The sequence below is a fragment of the Borostomias antarcticus genome, assembly GCF_949987555.1.
Source record: "Borostomias antarcticus genome assembly, chromosome: 14".
In the NCBI taxonomy this organism is placed as follows: Eukaryota; Metazoa; Chordata; class Actinopteri; order Stomiiformes; family Stomiidae; genus Borostomias; species Borostomias antarcticus.
Window position 1 is genome coordinate 9,863,171 of NC_140247.1, and position 18,828 is coordinate 9,881,998.

At 47.7% G+C, this 18,828-nt stretch overlaps 2 protein-coding genes across 2 annotated transcripts; both read left to right on the plus strand.

Moving 5' to 3' along the window:
• Positions 1-486: 486 nt before the first annotated feature.
• On the plus strand, positions 487-5,029 carry mettl2a (methyltransferase 2A, methylcytidine; the record flags this gene model as incomplete). The annotated part of the gene is made up of 9 exons (XM_084448432.1): positions 487-635; positions 809-897; positions 1,157-1,425; positions 1,510-1,559; positions 2,097-2,157; positions 2,256-2,395; positions 3,380-3,486; positions 4,095-4,160; positions 4,482-5,029. The coding sequence occupies 9 exons, from the start codon at positions 487-489 to the stop codon at positions 4,643-4,645; spliced, it is 1,095 nt and encodes a 364-aa protein (XP_084304558.1). The 3' UTR covers positions 4,646-5,029.
• Positions 5,030-7,376: 2,347 nt separating this feature from the next.
• tlk2 (tousled-like kinase 2) lies at positions 7,377-18,798 on the plus strand (the record flags this gene model as incomplete). The annotated part of the gene is made up of 20 exons (XM_084448838.1): positions 7,377-7,469; positions 8,673-8,744; positions 8,859-8,925; positions 9,018-9,061; positions 9,270-9,368; positions 9,832-9,933; positions 10,082-10,174; positions 11,757-11,867; positions 11,984-12,120; positions 12,322-12,474; positions 12,564-12,630; positions 12,819-12,916; positions 13,031-13,112; positions 13,215-13,306; positions 13,599-13,688; positions 14,005-14,174; positions 16,833-16,971; positions 17,107-17,218; positions 17,390-17,497; positions 17,631-18,798. The coding sequence occupies 20 exons, from the start codon at positions 7,377-7,379 to the stop codon at positions 17,802-17,804; spliced, it is 2,103 nt and encodes a 700-aa protein (XP_084304964.1). The 3' UTR covers positions 17,805-18,798.
• Positions 18,799-18,828: the final 30 nt, after the last annotated feature.

Below are 18,828 nucleotides of genomic sequence, written 5' to 3' on the forward strand. Positions count from 1 at the left end.
TACACACATGCTGTTTAATGACAATGGACACATGCGTTTACTTATTTTTTTTACTGATGGAGCTTTTGAGTTGAATGTAAGTCGGTATTGCTTGACATTGCTTTAGTTTTGGTAAGGGTGTTTGCTTGCCTACCATGCTTGATACTGAGTGTATGCATGAGTGTTCAAAGAGACTATTTTAAATTATTATCTTGCTTGAAAAGATCTGGCTTGGGAAGCTATTCTGTCATTTGGCATTTCACATGAAATAAAACAATACTGTGTCAACATGTCATTGTTTCTTTAAGCTGACCTTGACTTTTAAATCACGATATGAGTGTGCTGACCTGACTTTAAATCATGATATGAGTGTGCTATCTGTTGCATACCACACACTGTAGTTCCAAATGTAGTTATTGCCCCCCCTTCAGGCACAACTGAGTACTGAATGCGTTTACTGGTGCTCCACCGTTTGCGGCACATTTCCTTCCGGAGCGTCTGTTCAACATGGCAGCGCCCGATACCGGCGATGGGGTAGTAGATAGCGTCGAAACAGCTCAAATCTTGTCGGAATCAACGTGTGGAGATGTTAAACGGCCCCAGTTCGGAACCCGTTTTTTGACAGACCCTCGACAAGTGTTTCAACACAATGCATGGTACGTAACGTTAGCTAGCAAAGCAAACACAGCGATCAAGCTTTAGCCCACAGCATCATATACATATACACATACACACAATGCTTGTGTTGTGTGCTAGCTGCCGTGCTGTTTGTCTGTTGTGCTGTCTGCTGTTTTACTTGATTCTATCGTGTGTGCCATATTTCGTTCAGGGACAACGTGGAGTGGACTGATGAACAAGAAGCAGCTGCCAAGAAGAAGGTCCAGGAAAACAGTCAGCCACTTCCTACTGAGAAACAAGGTTTGTTCACTGGTCCGGCTGCACCTTTTGATGAGGTTAGCGAGCCGGGTTTGAGAGCTGGAGGTTGTTGGTTGAATTCCCACTTAGGGCGAGGTCACTACCCTCCTTTTTCTCATGTTCTCTACAATACAGTATGTTTCCACCAGCTGTCATGTATGTATCTCCAAGAATGCACCTCTGCGGATTCCACAGGGAGTAACTTAAACAAACATCTAAACAAGAGTGGTAATATCCTCCTTAACTTTGTCTCTTTCTATAGAGGAATATGACTGCCGGGCCAACGAGTACTGGAATGACTTCTACACCATCCATGAGAATCGCTTCTTCAAAGACCGCCACTGGCTCTTCACCGAGTTCCCCGAGCTGGCCCCACAGGGTCAGCTGAACGCGGACGCCTGTGGTGAAGACGCTGGGGTGGATAATGGCTGCCAGCGTGGTCTGAACCAAGGACAACGCCGGGAAGTCCCACCTCTGCTCCCCACGGATGTCAACTTCCCTGGCTCCTCTGCCACATATCGCATTCTGGAGGTGAGACATGGCCAGGGTCCAAGATGGAACTTACCTAAAACAAATATGTTTTATAATAAAGTAACATATTTTATTGCCCAACAGGTTGGCTGTGGTGTGGGCAACACTGTCTTTCCTATACTGAAGACCAACAAGTGAGTGGCGATTGGCTGTGGAGCAACATACTATAGTATGCAGGGCAGAAAAATCGCGAGCAAGATCTGCATCTTTCAGTTCAGTCAAGTATAGACTCAAATAAAGCAAATTCTAACAACGATAAACGGACTGCGCTTATATAGCGCCTTTATCCGAAGTGCTTTACAATTGCCTCTCGTTCACACTCGCACAACAACGGCGGCCAGCTGCCATGCAAGGTGCCAGCCTGCTCATTGGGAGAAATTTGGGGTTCGGTGTCTTGCTCAAAGGACACTTGGACAGGAGGAGCCGGGAATCGAACCACCAACCCTGCGGCCTGCGGTCATTTGATGACCCGCTCTACCTCCTGAGCCACAGCCTCTGCCACATACAATAATAATAATAATAACAATAATAATACAAATCCATAACTACATTGCATCTTAATGGACATACAGGACAGGAGTAACCTTTAATAATGTAATGGACATACAGGACGGGAGTAACCTTTGTTAAACCTCTCATCTTGCTTACCTTGTCCCCTCGGTGTGTGGCAGTGACCCGGGGCTCTTCGTCTACTGCTGTGATTTCTCCAGCACGGCTGTGGAGCTGGTCAAGGTGGGAGATGATGGAGGGATGAGAAGGGGGGAAGCATTGCTGTATAAACTATACGTATGTTAGGTTGATAAACTGACGATTTGCCTTCTTGCTACCAGACTAATTCAGAATACGACCCAGGGCGGTGCTTTGCCTTCGTTCATGACCTGAGTGATGAGGGGACCGCCTACCCAGTCCCTGATGGAAGCCTTGATGTCATAGTGTTGATCTTCGTGCTCTCGGCCCTGCATCCTGAGAAGTAAGACAGGTTTCCTCTCTCTTTCTCTCTGCCACGGAAATAGATGTGAGGCATAATTATCTTTCACCACTCCCTCCCTCTTTCTCTCTCCCTCCCTCTCTCCCCCTCCCTCTCTTTCTCTCTCCCTCCCTCTCTCTCTCCCTCTCTCCCTTTCTCTCTCCCTCCCTCTCCCTCTCTCCCTTTCTCTCTCTCTCCCTCTCTCCCTCTCTCCCTCCCTCTCTCTCTCTATCCCTCTCCCTCTCTCCCTCCCTCCCTCTCCCTCCCTTTCTCTCTCTTCCTCTCTCTCTCTATCCCACTCTCCCCATCTCTCTTTCTCTCTCCCTCCCTCTCTCTCTCTATCCCTCTCTCCCCATCTCTCTCTCTCTTTCTCTCTCCCTCCCTCTCTCTATGCCTCTCTCCATCTCTCCCTCCCTCTCTCTCTATCCCTCTCTCCCCATCTCCCTCTCTCTCTCTCTCTCCCTCCCTCCCTCTCTCTCTATCCCTCTCTCTCTCCATCTCTCTCTCCCTCCCTCTCTCTCTCTCCCTCCCTCTCTCCCCATCTCTCTCCCTCCCTCCCTCTCCTTCCCTCTCTCCCCATCTCTCTCCCTCCCTCTCCCTCTCTCCCTTTCTCTCTCTCTCCCTCCCTCTGTCCCTCCCTCTCTCTCTCTATCCCTCTCCCTCTCTCCCTCCCTCCCTCTCCCTCCCTTTCTCTCTCTCTCTATCCCACTCTCCCCATCTCTCTTTCTCTCTCTCACTCCCTCTCTCTCTCTATCCCTCTCTCCCCATCTCTCTCTCTCCCTCCCTCTCTCTATGCCTCTCTCCATCTCTCCCTCCCTCTCTCTATCCCTCTCTCCCCATCTCCCTCTCTCTCTCTCTCCCTCCCTCTCTCTCTCTCTCCCTCCCTCTCTCTCTCTATCCCTCTCTCCCTCTCTCTCTCCCTCCCTCCCTCTTCCTCCCTCTCTCTCCCCATCTCTCTCTCCCTCCCTCCCTCTCTCCCTCTCTCAGGATGCAGGCCTGTATCAGCAGGCTGGCCAGGCTGCTCAAGCCCGGGGGGGTCCTGCTGCTCAGGGACTACGGGCGCTATGACATGGCTCAGCTACGCTTCAAGAAAGGTCAGAGAGACTGCAGGCTCTTTACATGCAGCTGTTTAATCATTGGTTGTTTCCTTCCCTATTCTTTTTGAGGAAATTGTGTGAACCTGTGATTGAAAACAATTGAAGCCACTACATGATATATTTACAACAGACAGCAAAGTGTATCCAGAGCAACAACAGCTAACGTAGAATAAACCCAGTGTGGTTTATTTGAAGGGGTGTGTATAAGACATGATACTGTCATGACACTGTCATAACCATGTCATGACACATGAAGGAATCTTATGATATGGAAATATGTCAGTGCACCAAAACAGCCTTGATCATCATGCACTCATACGAATGCGACCGCGTTAAATTTTAACTCGCACTCTCAAAAAATGCAACCATTTTGCCTCGTGCACACGTGCAAAACAAATGTCATGTCAGTCTTATGCACAGCCTTGCAAATAAAGTGTTACCTTAAAGCTCAATTACATAACTTTTTTATAGTTCAATATTCACCTTTACTTGCTATTAGTGTATGAACTGGCCTTAGAAAGACCCCAAAAAACGGTTTAATGACATGAGACCCTGTGAATGTATTATTTTAGAATTTCAGTGTACTGGGTCCCTTTCATTTTCAGGAAGATGTTTGTCAGAAAACTTCTATGTTCGTGGTGATGGGACAAGAGTCTATTTCTTCACTCAAGGTAATAAAAGAAAATTTGAGCTAAATATTTTATACTATTTTTGATTGATTTATAGATTGATTGATTGATTGGTTGGTTGATTGATTGATTGATTGATGTGTTTATTTTTGGGTCATTCAACAAACAGTACAATGCAACACAACATAAAATATCTGATAGCTTTAAAAAGGTATAGGCTGAAGCTATAAGCTTATGACGCCTACCCTTAAAGCGCACTGTGTTGCCTAATAGATGATATTACATCTAGCAGATTTAACTTCAAGTTTTACGATGTGCTGAATCATTAACAAACTAACAAACACATGAGCTGTGTTTTTCCAGACGAGCTACATGAAATGTTCACTGACGTGGGCCTGGAAAAAGTACAGAACCTCGTGGATCGGCGCCTACAGGTCAACAGAGGCAAACAGCTGACCATGTACCGGGTCTGGATCCAGTGCAAGTACCGCAAGGCTTATAGCCAGCCCCCAGAGACGCAGGACTGACCAGTCAGGCAACGAGTACTGAACGGCCGAAGCTTATCCCTGAAACCAAATGGGGACTCCAGGTGTACCCACAGCAGGGATGCATGGATGTGGAATGGGCCTATCAGCAGCTGGACACCATGTTGATGCAGAGACGGCTATCTGTGTGGAGTAACACTATGGTGGTGGATTAAATGTTTAGGTGTGACATCACGCCTAACCAATTGATCGACTTGTTACCGGTTTTGCAGGGTCTTCATTTTATATTCTACGCAGAGAAGACTGATGAACTTTTTAAGGCTGAACAAAGCAAACCCATCATACACACGTTTACACTGAGCAGACTGTTTGTCATAATCCATTATTTTTAAAAGAAAGGTTATGTATGATTTCCATATGACGACTTTTACCTTCATACCTTAAATAACAATAAAATGATAAAGTATACATTGTTCACTATCTTTGTAATTAATTGCTTGACTGTTATGGATCAGTTTTTCACAACCTGTTGAAAGCCTTACATTAGAAAAAGAAAAATTACTTCCTTAGAGTGAACTAATAATCTCAGGGAATGGTCACATTCCAGATGAGAGAAAGCTGAGATCCTAGAACTCTAGACAGCTGCCACATTTTCCACCCAAGTTTACATGTTTTGTTTCTTTGCTTATAGTGTCAGCATTTTCTTTTATCCGCTTGACTTGAACTAGCTGTACAGGATCCCCTATCATCATCTCATGACAACCCACCCATATGCCCTCACATTTACATATATGTTATTTAGGGAAATATTGACCTATAATAATCAGGTCTAGGACCTATATTTTCCAACTTTGGGGACCAAACTGTACCCAATGTAAAACGACTGAGATTTGGGATCAAAGCATGCTTTCGGGGTAAAGGTGAGGATACAATGCTTGTACAATCTCACGAGAAGACATGAGATTTACAGATTACTGTTTCTGTTTACATTGCAAAAAATGAGAACTGAACCGAATCGATCCGGATCAGACTGAAATGATTGAGACAACTCAACTTCCGCAACACATTGTTTCCTGGGGCGGGGAAGGTGAAGCTGTATCCAAAGTTTATGCGAAATGATCAAGCACTAATTTGGACGTATCACCATCGGTTTTTGAGAGTATTTCAGCGTTTGATCAATTCTTGACGATCCGCAAATGATGACCATTGTTAGCTAGGGATGAGATACCCTGGAGTAAGAATGGGGTTTAAATAGACTGAAATGTGATCTTAGGGATACCCGATTCATCGGGGAGTAAAGACTTGGGATACCCCCAGGTTTGGGAGGCCTCCAGGGGAATCCTCTGTCTTTCACAAGGCAAAGCAGACGCCCGTCAGTCCGAGGGACCTGCAAGCGAAGACCGGGGATTTGGATGAGGCCTCGTCTGGGAGTGTCGAGCTAGTTCAGGGGAGACAGCAGCAGACTACCCATTCTTGGACACCATCTCCCCCTGGACCGGAGAACATACCACAATAGGTAACGTCAACGTTAGCCTGCTAACAGAAACTTCAACAAATACATCTAGGCTAACGTTAGCTGTCTTGCTGTCCTAGCTAACGTTAACTTAAATATGTCTCCATCAAACAGCAGGCTATCGTTAGTCAGTCCTCGCTAGCTGCCGGGTAACGTCTTCAATTCGACTATTACTAGATCATCTGGTTAATATTGCCCAAAACAGAAACATCGTTGCTGCTCTGGTCGAGGCTGTGTTTCCACATTCTAGCTAATTGGCAACCGTGTTTAGCTATCTAGGCTAGAAGACGAGCCAGTTGTAAGTAGCTCACTTTAGCTAGCGCTAGCTGTGCTAGTAAACAATATAACGTTAACGTTAGCTAGCAAGCACCGACCTTAGTTTTGGTGACGTTAACGTGCTTGCTAGCTAGCTAACTAGTTATCTAACTGTATTGTTTGCTTAGCTAGCTGCTTGTCAATTAGCACTGACGTGCTTGTGCGTGCTTTTAGTACTTGCTAGCTAGCTAGATATCAGGCTAACACGGTAGCTGGGTAGCACTGCCCAGTTAGGAGGCTAGGTAACGAGAGCTATCTAGTTAACGGAACGGTTAGATGATGCATCGTTGTATCTGTAGGCCAGCAGCTAGATAACGTAGCAGTTGCCAATAATCAAGTATCAAAGGCTTGTGTGGCTACCTAAGTCACCACGTTAGGCTGGTAGCTGTCATAGATGTTAGCTAGCTTGTTGCAAAAGTAGCGGTGCACTCAAGTTGGTCCGAAAGCCAAGATACTAGCTAGCTAGCATTGGCTGGCTAACTAAACCACTGGAACCCATTATAGGTGTGCTCTATTTACGTGTAAGTTTTTCTAGTAGCTAACCTTACCACGTAAACAAAACTATCATGGCTAACGTTAGGCTAGTGAACCAGACTTGGCACTGCTGGCATACAACTGTATTGTAATGGAGCAGATAATTATCAAGAGTTAGCTAACGGTACCATTTTGGCAATGATCTACTTGGTTCCATTGTGTCGTTACAGTATTGCAATGTGGTTGTAGTGACATGAATGATCTTTGTGGAAAACACAGCATGATTAATGTCTCACTTCACTTTTTCACAAGTTTGTGTACCTCACGGTTATCAGTGACTCATGGCTTCAAATAATTGTCCAGAGACCAATCCGTACTTGGCAAACTATGACTCAACACACCCGCAATGATGTACCAATATCTTTTTTTCACTATCATGGCATTTTGTGACCTCTTGTTGTTTTATCCTGAATGTCTGCAGCCATGATGGAAGAACTGCACAGCCTGGACCCGCGACGCCAGGAGCTGCTGGAGGCTCGTTTCACCGGGGTTGGAGTGGCCAAGGTCTGTCATTGACTTTTTCTCACGTACGCCCTTTCTTTGTGCCCGTATCATCTTCCTTCTTTGTTCGCTTCTCTCTGCCTCTTCTCATTGTCCTTGGTCTGGAGCTTGCTACCCAGCCCCCACCCACACCCGCTGTTGGCTAGTATGATGTGGCACACACTCTGTTGGCTAGTGTGATGTGGCATCCCCTTGTCATGGCTCATGATGTCTTGGCTGCGTAATATATTCTTGCCAAGAGGCCACAGATTCGGTTGGGGGGGGTGCTGGCGTGGCAGGAACACTACCCACTCACAGAGATAGAGATGTTGTTTGAAGATAGCGTTTCTGGATAAGGGATCCAGCCCCGATTCACAGGTAGACTCCGCTCTCAACCTGATCTGCCTTTGTGCAAGGTGAGCCTGTAGAGCAGGGGGAGAAAGTCAGCGCTCAGAGTGGGCCCTGTGCCAGCCATGGGCACAGCTGAGCCAAGAACATGGCATGGCTGCTGCCGCAGAGAAAATGGCGGCGCACACTAAGGCATCATGCCACTGCCGGCCCATGTGACTTGGGTCTGTCAGGAGATGTAGTTTGGGGGTTGGGGGGGGGGGGTGTTGAAAGTATCAACAGCGCAAGGTAAGAGAGAAGGCCGGTCTGTTTGAAGACCCAGGATGTCATGTCGAATCTCAGCCTCTCTCGTACTTTGAACTCTAGCTCTGCTTTCTATCAGTCATCACTGAGCTGGCATACATGTAGGAGGAAAGCCGCGATCTCCTGAAACGACAGAGTCAGAACGCCGAAGGAAGAGAAAGTCCTGCTGATATCTATGGAAGAAGCATACCTGCTTCATTGAAGTGTCCTAATGATTTAATCTGAGAGAGAGAGAGAGAGAGAGAGAGAGGGAGAGAGAAATTCCACCTGCTTGTCAGATATTCATCCATTTTAGGAGGGATAGTGAGAGCTGCAGTATGTGGACTCAGAATGACTAAGTAGGTTTCTGTGATATAACCTGAATTCAGAAGTGAATTATTTGAGTGACGGCCATCACCGAGGGAACTGACATTTAGAATTGATAAAATCGGTGAATGTTGAATATACAAGCTCAAACCTCCTCAACATTGTTGCACGTGCACACACACACGCGCACACAGCTTCACCCCATCCATGGTATGTATTGAGCTCTCTTGTCTCATGAGTCATGACTGTTTGTTTGGTTGATTTGAACAGGGCTCGGGTCACAATGAGTCATCCAATCAGAGTCTGTGCAGTGTGGGCTCGCTGAGCGACAAAGAGCTGGAGGTTAGTGTTCACCTCTTTAGGAGTACGATTTTGCGCGATGCCTAATATTCCGCCATCTTGTATAGAGCATGTCTAGAACTGTCAGTGTCCTCTCGTCTGTCCCCGTCTTCTCAGACCCCAGAGAAGAAGACCGAGCAGAGGACGAGAAAACGAAAAGCAGACCTGTACGACAGCGGTCAAGGTGAGGCGTCCATCTCTCTCTGACCCACCAGGCCGTGAGTACAGTGTGTCTGACCGGTCTCTCTCTTATGTCTCCGATGTGCTCTCTTTCAGGGAAGGGAGGAGCAAGAGGGCATAAGATTAGTGATTATTTTGAGGTGAGTTGTATTTCCCCATTTTTAAAATGGTGACATATCGCCAGGGAATACCAAGGACAACATACTGTTGCTTGTTCTTTCCGTTAAATCTCTCGCTCGCTCTCTCTCTCTGTCTCTCTCTCTCTCTTTCTCTCTCTGTCTCTCTTCCGCTGTCTCTGTTTCTCTCTCTCCCTCTCTCTCTCTCTCTCTCTCCCTCTCCCTCTCTCAGTTTGCGGGAGGGAGCTGTCCTGGCACCAGTCCAGCCAGGGGTATCCCACCAGTGGTCCGCTCCTCTCCTCAACATTCCCTCTCAAACCCCCCAGTCACGGTGAGCTCGACCCTCCCTCCCTCGCCCCTCCCTCGCCCCTCTCTCCCTCCCTCACCCCTCCCTCGCTCCCACTCCCTCCCTCGCCCCTCCCTCCCTCCCGGCCCTCCCTCCCTCACCCCTCCCTTGCTCCCACTCCCTCCCTCCCTCCCTCCCTCCCTCCCTAGCCCCTCCCTCGCCCCTCCCTCCCTCCCAGCCCTCCACTTCACTACCCTCCTCATCGGCTCTACATCTGTTCTCTCTCTCTCTCTCTCTCTCTCTCTCTCTCACCACCTCCTTCTTGGCCTTTTGTCTTTCGCTAACTATCATTTAATGTCCCAAGAGGCTTAGCTAAAAAGGTGTTTGTGATCTGGTCATGACTGGGTTTGCGATTAGGGAGGTGTAGATATCGTCGGCGTGTGCGGGTGTTTTTCCTCGCGTGCGGGTGTGTGTTCCCGGCGGTCTGATTAACGTTGTCGGTGTGTAGGTGCAGCAGGGAAGCCCGTCGTCCATGGGTTCAGCCAACACGGAGCACTCATCCAGTTCCCTGAAGCCCGTCTCTCTTCACATAGTCCATAAAGCCACACAGGTAGGCCGTCTCACAACGTTCCCTCAACACTGGCCGACCGGAATGACTATCGCTAGAACTATCTGACACATCTCCTTGTCTCAAAACCTGCACCCCCCCCCCCCCACCCCTCCCTCTCTCTCTCTTCCATCCCTTCTCTCCCATTCAGTCCGACCTGACGATAGAGAAGCTAATCGCTATGGAGAACAACAAGAATTCTGACCTGGAGAAGAAGGAGGGTCGGATAGATGATTTACTGCGGGTACAAAACGACGACACACCCTCTTTCCCTCATCTGTGCTGCATTGTTTGCTAGTCCATGCGCTAATAGAACATCATGTCCTTGATAGGGCTGCACAATTAATCGAAATCGCGATTATGACCTCCGCGATTAACTAATCGCAAAAGGCCGCAATTAATGTGATTACTAATTTTTATTTGAATTGAGTGTGCTAGGACTACATGGACGAATCACAGGCGCTTATGCTGTCTGACCAATCACATGCGTTCCCACAATTTCACTGAGAAGACAGATAGCAGTAGGTCAAGACAAGTGTCACAAGAGTACCTGCAGCCGTGAGTAGTGAAAAAATGAGCGAAAACGAGGTCAGTGAGTTAGTAACAAGAAAGGGATAAACGTCTGTGATTTGGGAGCATTTTGGTTATTATATATTAATTCAATTCAATAACCTTTATTTAAACTCGAAGGACACTGAGGTTGCCCTCATTTACAGTGACGAGTAAAAGAGATAAAATAGTACAAAGATAAAACATGAATAAAGCAGAGGTAAGGCAATAATAACACTAAAAGCACAACATGAAAATAGAGTAAAATAAGTTAAAATAAATAAGAACAGAACAAGAAATACAGCTAAAAAACAATTACAGTAAGATGTGCAAAATTCAGAAACCATAGTTCTAAAATGACCAAACGAAGGGAGGGTAGCCATTTTAAAAGTGCTTTGGAGGGCATTCCAGGAGTTTGGAGCACTGACAGTAAAAGCAGTCATTCCGAGGTTGGAACGAGCTCTGGGAACCTTGAGCAGGAGCACCTCACTGGAACGGGTTAGATAAGACCCAGAGTTCCAATCCAGCATAAAAGTAATATAAGGTGGTTGCTTACCAATAAGAGCTTTAAAAATAAATAAAAACCAATGTTTCTCACGTCTCATAGAAAGGGACGGCCAGCCAACCTTTTCATACAGGGAGCAATGATGCGTGTTATAGCTATCTCCTGTAATGAATCTAAGAGCTGAGTGGTAGACAGTGTCTAAAGATCTGAGAGTAGAAGCAGAGGCATGTCTATAGACTACATCACCATAGTCCAGGACAGATAAAAAGACTGCTTCCATAATCCTCTTTCTACAAAGCATTGGAAAGCTAGTTCTGTTCCTATATAAGAAGCCAATTTTCTGCCGTAGTTTGGTCACAAGATTATCAATATGAAATTTGAATGTTAATTTATCATCAAGCCAAATGCCCAGATATTTATATTCTGAAACTCTCGATAAAGGATCCATTTGCAGCAGTTATGCGAAGACTATTATGGTCAAGATATATAATATTATATATTAAATATTAATCGCAATTATTAATCGCAATTATTAATCGCAATTACCATTTTGAAGCAAATAATCGCAATTATTATCTTTTGTCATAATCGTGCAGCCCTAGTCCTTGACCTCAACGCGAGACCAGATGCTACAGGCGTTTGAACAGCGCCGATCATCATGTTCTCGTTATCGTCTCCCTGGCAGCGTCGGGCTGGTATGCAGGATGAAACCGCTCGCTGTCGTTAGCGTTCAGTCGGTAGTGTTCAGTCAGTTTTGTCTGTCTGTCTCCAGGCCAACTGTGACCTTCGGAGGCAGATCGACGAGCAGCAGAGGATGCTGGAACGATACAAGGAACGACTGAATAAGTGCGTCACCATGAGCAAGAAGCTGCTGATTGAGAAGGTCGGTGCCCACAGCCTAGTGACAAGGCCACTTTTTAAGGAGAGTTGTTGTCCTCGCGGCGGAGTTGTGGTCACGCCGGTACGTGTGTGTGTTTCGTCCCTCCCCCCGCCCCCCAGTCCAAGCAGGAGAAGATGGCGTGCCGGGACAAGAGCATGCAGGACCGTCTGCGTCTGGGTCACTTCACCACGGTGCGGCACGGCGCCTCGTTCACGGAGCAGTGGACGGACGGCTATGCCTTCCAGAACCTGATCAAGTGAGGATCTCTCGGCCGACCTCTCGTCGCCATTTCTCCTTCTCCTCCTCGACGCTTTTATGCCCCCCCCCCCCGAGCTACTCCCAGCGTTGTGTTTATGTAAACAGAGCAGGAACAACCGATTCCGCTTGACCAGCTCTGACGCTCGCCATCGCCCTCTCTCTCTCTGTCTTGTCGTGTGCGTGCGTGTTTGGTCTCCAGGCAACAGGAGAGGATCAACTCTCAGCGAGAGGACATCGAAAGACAGAGGAAACTGCTGGCCAAGCGGAAGCCGCCCTCCATGGCCCAGACTCCGCCCCCTAGTCTGGAACAGAACAAACGCAAGAGCAAGACCAATGGCGTGGAGAGCGAAGCGTGAGCGCTCTCTCCTCTACTTTTCTTTTTGACAGCCTGCATGTCCCGTGGTTCAACGTCGCTTATGGTGGTTCTGGTTCTCATTCCAGGTTAACACAGGCTGAGTACCATGAGCAAGAAGAGATCTTCAAGCTGAGACTGGGCCACCTGAAGAAGGTATTCTTATTTGTGTGTGTGTGTGTGTGTGTGTGTGTGTGTGTGTGTGTGTGTGTGTGTGTGTTGTGTTCGCGTATGTGCGTGCGCACATGGGCCACCTGAAGAAGGTATTATGTGTGCGTGCACATGCGAGTTTAAAAAAAAAATCTGTCAAACCTAACGAGTGTGTGTGTGTGTGTGTTCATCAGGAGGAGGCAGAGATCCAGGCAGAGCTGGAGAGGTTGGAGCGAGTGAGGAACCTGCACATCCGTGAGCTCAAGAGGATCCACAACGAGGACAACTCCCAGTATGAGCGCTCTACTGGCATCCAACAACTTACTGGTGTTCTCTGGCTGTTATCGTGGAACTTCTTTGGCTCATGGTCTAAAGTCTTCTTTGTTGTTGTTGTTTTACTTGAAAGGTTCAAAGATCATCCTACGCTTAACGACCGGTACCTGCTACTGCACCTGCTCGGCCGGGGCGGCTTCAGTGAAGTTTACAAGGTGAGAACTTACCACCGGTGTTCGTCTATAGTACATCGTGCAGATTTCAGATTTGTGCTTTTTGTCAATTTCACGAGTAACACGAGAAGTTTCGTCTCAAAGGCCTTCGACATAACGGAGCAGAGGTACGTCGCCGTCAAAATCCACCAGCTCAACAAGAACTGGAGAGACGAGAAGAAGGAGAACTACCACAAGTGAGTCGTTCACGCCATGAGACGTCACTATCGCCTAGTTTCCGTCACTATCGCCTAGTTTCCTCCTTTTGATTGGCGTCCGGCCTTCTCTGACGAACCTGTCGCTGACGAGCGTTGTTTCAAGTCTGGAGGGATAATTACTTCACGTAGCGTACTAATAATTAATTAATTACTTGATTATTAGTATGCTAAGTGTTCCCCTTAGTGTAATACTCTTCTTCCTGGATCTCTTTACAATGACAAGAAATATTAACGTTTAATAATTAACATTAAAACGGCTCCTCTGTTTCAGGCATGCGTGTAGAGAGTATAGAATCCACAAAGAGCTGGACCACCCTCGGATAGTCCGACTCTACGACTATTTCTCACTGGACACCGACTCGTAAGTCTCCTCAGACACCAGCCCTGTACGGGTCAGGCTTATAGAGTCCCAGGCATGGGGGGGAAATAGTCTTAATAAGTCTTAAATAAAGGCTTGGGGGAAATAGTCTTAATAAGTCTTAAATAAAGGCTTGGGGGAAATAGTCTTAAGTCTTAAATAAAGGCTTGGGGGAAATAGTCTTAATAAGTCTTAAATAAAGGCTTGGGGGAAATAGTCTTAATAAGTCTTAAATAAAGTCTTAATAAAAACCAGTATAGACACAAGTCAAAAGTGAATAGAAATGTCCAGTTTTGACTTCCCTGTGTTTTGGGAACAGGTTCTGCACGGTTCTGGAGTACTGCGAGGGGAACGACCTGGACTTCTACCTGAAGCAGCACAAGCTGATGTCGGAGAAGGAGGGCCGCTCCATCATCATGCAGGTGGTCAACGCCCTGAAGTACCTCAACGAGATCCGGCCGCCCATCATCCACTACGACCTCAAGCCCGGTTGGTTTCCGACACGCACACACACACACACACACACACACACACACTGCAGCTCGCATATCGACACAGTGCCGTGACACTTTCCCGCCCGAGGTCTGTTCTGAACTGGCGCAGTGTGACCTCTGAACCAGAGAGTGTCATGCGCTGGTTTTAGCAGCACGTTGACACGGTAACCACTAGTAACTACAGCACCGTAGACCAGGGGGGGAAATTAATCTTCCCAAGGAACCACATGAAATTGGTATAGAGGGCCAGGGCCAGATTAATATACTTTGCCCAATTATCTTGCCGCCGGTGCATGCAGCCTTTCCCCGCGAGGAACAGCAGCTCAGTCTTGTCCAGATTGCATGGCGCGTCGACCGGTGCACGGAGGAAAGAGGATCTGGTATCATTAACTAGAAGCTGGCGAAATCATCAGGGAGAAGGGAGGAGTTGGGAGTAGGAGGTGGGGGCTGGAGTAGTGAAGAGAAGGTTTCAAATAGTTTTTTATGATTGGAAGCAGAGTTTAGAATTTGAGTGGAAGAAGGCAGCATTAGCAGCAGATAGGGAGGAGAAAGTGGAAAGAAGAGATTGGAAATTGAGAAGGTCCTCTGGGAGTCTGCCTTTCCTCCATTTACACTCAGCTATTCTCAGGCTCCGTCTGTCAGTACACACTGAGTCGGACAGCCATGGGGCAGGTGGAGTTGGGTGTGCAGGCCTGGAGGTGAGGGGACAGAGATTGTCCAGAGAAGAGGAAAGAGTAGAGAGAAGAAGATGAGTGGCAGTATCAGAGGGTAGGAGAGAGAAGGATTCAGGGGCGGGGAGGGTGGAGGCGGTTCGGAGCACGGGGGAAACTGGAACAGAGAAGAGAGAATATTCCCATTTTGGGGAAATAAAGCAGGCCAGTACCACCACCTCGCCTCACAGCCCTGGGAGTGTGGGAGAAAGAGTACACATCTGTGTGGCCGTGTTCTCCGGTGTGATCCGTGTCTCGGCGAGAGCAAAGAAGTTGAGCGGGAGCACGGATGTGTAGCCGGAGAGAAACTCAGCTTTGGACACCGCCGACTGGCAATTCCAAAGTCCCCCTGTCACCACTTGCTCGCTATGAGTTGAGACAGTAGGATAGATGAGGTTAGAGGGGTTACAGATAGGGCTGGGTATCGAGTCGAATTTCAAGAATCGATTCCGATTCACAAGGTTCAGAATCAATTATCATGATTTGATTCGATTCAATATCGAGTCGGTTAGTGTTACTAAAACCCGTTTTTTTTTTAGCTGTAACCTTAATAACATGACTGCCAAGTTATGCAACATCAATACTAGGGCTGTGTATCGATACTGATTTCCAAAAATGAATGAATGAATGAATCATTGAATGAATTAATGAACTATTCATTCCTTCATTTATTCATTCATTCATTAAATAAAAGATTGATTTTGGGATTCATGAATCGATTCTGAATCATTTGATCGAATCGATTTTTTAAACCCAGCCCTAGTTACAGAGTCTGGGGGTGACCCAATGTCTGAGTGACCCTTGGAGAGGTCACTGCTGTTCCCGGTTGATTTCAGTCTCTTTATTTTGTATACGCTTCAAAAGTCCAGCATTTTGCCCTGTCAGATTTGGACAGCAGTTGTAACACCTGTCAATTTGTCCCATTTTTAGTCCCAGCTTGTCCATGCATGCCTTTACCTCTGAACAAACCCCTCCCTATCGTAGTCCCTTTCATTGACCGCATAGCTGCCAGCCCCTCCGTCATCTCAAAGTCTTTTGTTACCCCACGTACAGAGATGAGGAACTGGGCTGTACCGCGGACATCACAGCTCTCGTCCAGAGCCAAGGACAAAAACTCAAAATTATCCGCTTTGTTTTGCTGCTGAAGTTCCAGATTTTCCAGAGGGACACATTCACAAATTATTTTTTCTCAGCATATTAGCGCCACAGAGTCCAGCGAACATTCTTTGACAATCTCTCCATCAGAGAGTGGTTTACTGTTTTGGGGAATTTTGTGGGATATCACAAAGGTGGTCCTCCTGACTGCTGCATCCTTGGATGTGTGAAGCTTTGTAAAAAGTCCTTGCTGCTTTTGCAGTTTATCTAGCAAAGCTTCAGATGTCCATGCCCACTCTGCGTCAGTCACACTCTTGTATTTCTCTGCGCGTTTAGTCTCGTAATGGCGATTCAAAATGTTATCTTTAAACACAGCTATCTGCTCTCCACAAACTAAGCACACAGCTTTACCTTTGACTTCAGTAAATAAATACTTAGAAGTCCATGCCTTGTTATAAACTCTACATTCTGTATCAATATTTCTTTTGTAACGTTAGCTGACATATTTAAGGGCTAACGGCTAACTCTACCTCACATTTCTTCACATTCGCCAACATATTTGAGTGAAGGTCACACAAACGGATGGATGTAAATACTTTTTTAATAGCGTCTGCCTTCAAAATAAAAGTGCAGTTGTATTACGTATTGTATTATAGTAATTACACCTATTTACGTTTGACTTTTAATTTACCAATGACCTCACGCGGGCCGGTCGGAGACAGCCAGAGGGCCGGTGTGTCCCGAGGGCCCGTACGATGCCCAGGTCTGTCGTAGATAATTGTGATGATGATCTCTGCCTTTCTCAGGATGACATTTGACCTTTCACCCCCCCTTCCCCCTCCCGTCAGGGAACATCCTTCTAGTCAACGGCACGGCGTGCGGAGAGATCAAGATCACCGACTTCGGCCTGTCCAAGATCATGGACGACGACAGCTACAACCCCGTGGACGGGATGGAGCTGACATCACAGGGGGCGGGGACCTACTGGTGAGGCCCCGTACAGACAGACGCGTGATTGGCCGGGGGGGCGGGGTCCCGGACGGGACTGTGGGAGGAGCAGAGGACGTGCGTGTCGTCGGGAGCGTTCAGCTCTGTAATGATTGCTTTCCTCTCACCTTTCAGGTACCTCCCCCCAGAATGCTTTGTGGTGGGGAAGGAGCCCCCCAAAATCTCCAACAAGGTGGACGTATGGTCAATAGGGGTCATCTTCTACCAGTGTTTGTACGGCCGCAAGGTAAGACACACACACTTACACACACGTGTATATATATAAGGTGTTTGTTGTGCTTTCAGTTTTCTTTTGAAGTTAGCTCCATAGCTCAGGATAGTATGACCTGTTGATAATAGTTGACCTCTCTTTCCCGCCCCTCTCGTCTCCCTCACATTGTCCTCGTCTTCTCTTCAGCCTTTCGGCCATAACCAGTCTCAACAGGACATACTCCAGGAGAACACCATTCTGAAGGCGACCGAGGTGCAGTTTCCTGCTAAACCAGTCGTCACGCCTGAAGCCAAGGTACTAGAATTTCGCCTCGATAACCTTTCACGGCGTCGCTCTTATTGTTAACGTTCATAACATTGCTTTGCATTGTGTGTATGCCTCGACCTCTCTCTAACGCCCCGCTGTCTCCCCCCCCCCCCCCCCCCAGGCCTTTATAAGGCGTTGTCTGGTTTACCGCAAGGAGGACCGCATCGACGTGCACCAGCTAGCCAGCGACCCCTTTCTCATGCCCCACATCCGCAAGTCGGTGGCCACTTCCGGGGCGTCCGGCATGGCCGTGCCCTCCACCTCCAGCTCGTCCAATAGCAGCGCCTCAAACTGAGCCCACACCACCGTTATTAACTGACTAACCAGAGCGGAAGGGGCGGGGCGCGGGGAAAAGCGCCTGATTCGGCGTCCCGCCCACGCTACACCACGCCATCCCGTGTCCCAGAACAAGCGTTTGGGGCGCCAGGCTAGGAGTCAGGGGTGGAGGGGGCAGATTGAAACCCTCCATCCCTCATGGCCCCCCCCCCCTCCCTGTCCTTCTCTCCCCTGGGGGGGGGGGGGGCACTGTCCTGGGGGTCAAAGCCCTGGGCGGCTCCCACAGCGAGGAGCGGGGGGGCGCGGCACTGTGCTGAGAGGAGCCGGGGGGGGGGGGGGGCGCGTTTCTCCCGCTAAAATGAAAATAAAAAGAATGGAGGAGCGAAGCTTCAGCTTGGATGAGATGGAATGAACTGACAAAGGCCCTGCACTCAAAACTCATCCACGCACACACTATCCTGTCCCAAGGTACTTCCAGTTCCTCCTGATCAAAGCTTTGGTTTACAGTCCACACCCCTCCCCCGTCTATGCCTGACCACCAGTCCAGCCTGCCTTTGGACTGGAGCTGAAGGCTCATGGGAAAAAAGCGCCCTCCCCTGGGCTCTTCGACCACGGGGCCCAGCTATGGATCTTTTGTTCAGGGGGACTCCTGGGAGTCAGAGGGAGCTCCTCTCACACCCCCACGTCAACTCCTCTGACCAAAGCTCACGACTTCCCAGTTGGTGGTGCTGTTCCACTGTTTTTTTTTAGATAACGGTTTTAGTTGTGTAACTTGATATGAAGTGGAAAACTGGTAAATGGTTTTACAATTTTTTAAAGCTTTTTAATTGACCTTATTTTAAGGAGATAATTATGTTAGTGATATTTTGAAATTGCCTTTTTATGCCCTGATATTTTCATTGATGGCCCCCGATGCAAACACTCATATTTATTTAGGTAGCTATGTTTGAATTTCTTTTTTTGCCAATGAAATGCAAGTAACTGGTTTACCCATGTGTACTGTTGCTGGGAGATTGGGCCTTAGCAGAGAATTGCTTAAATAA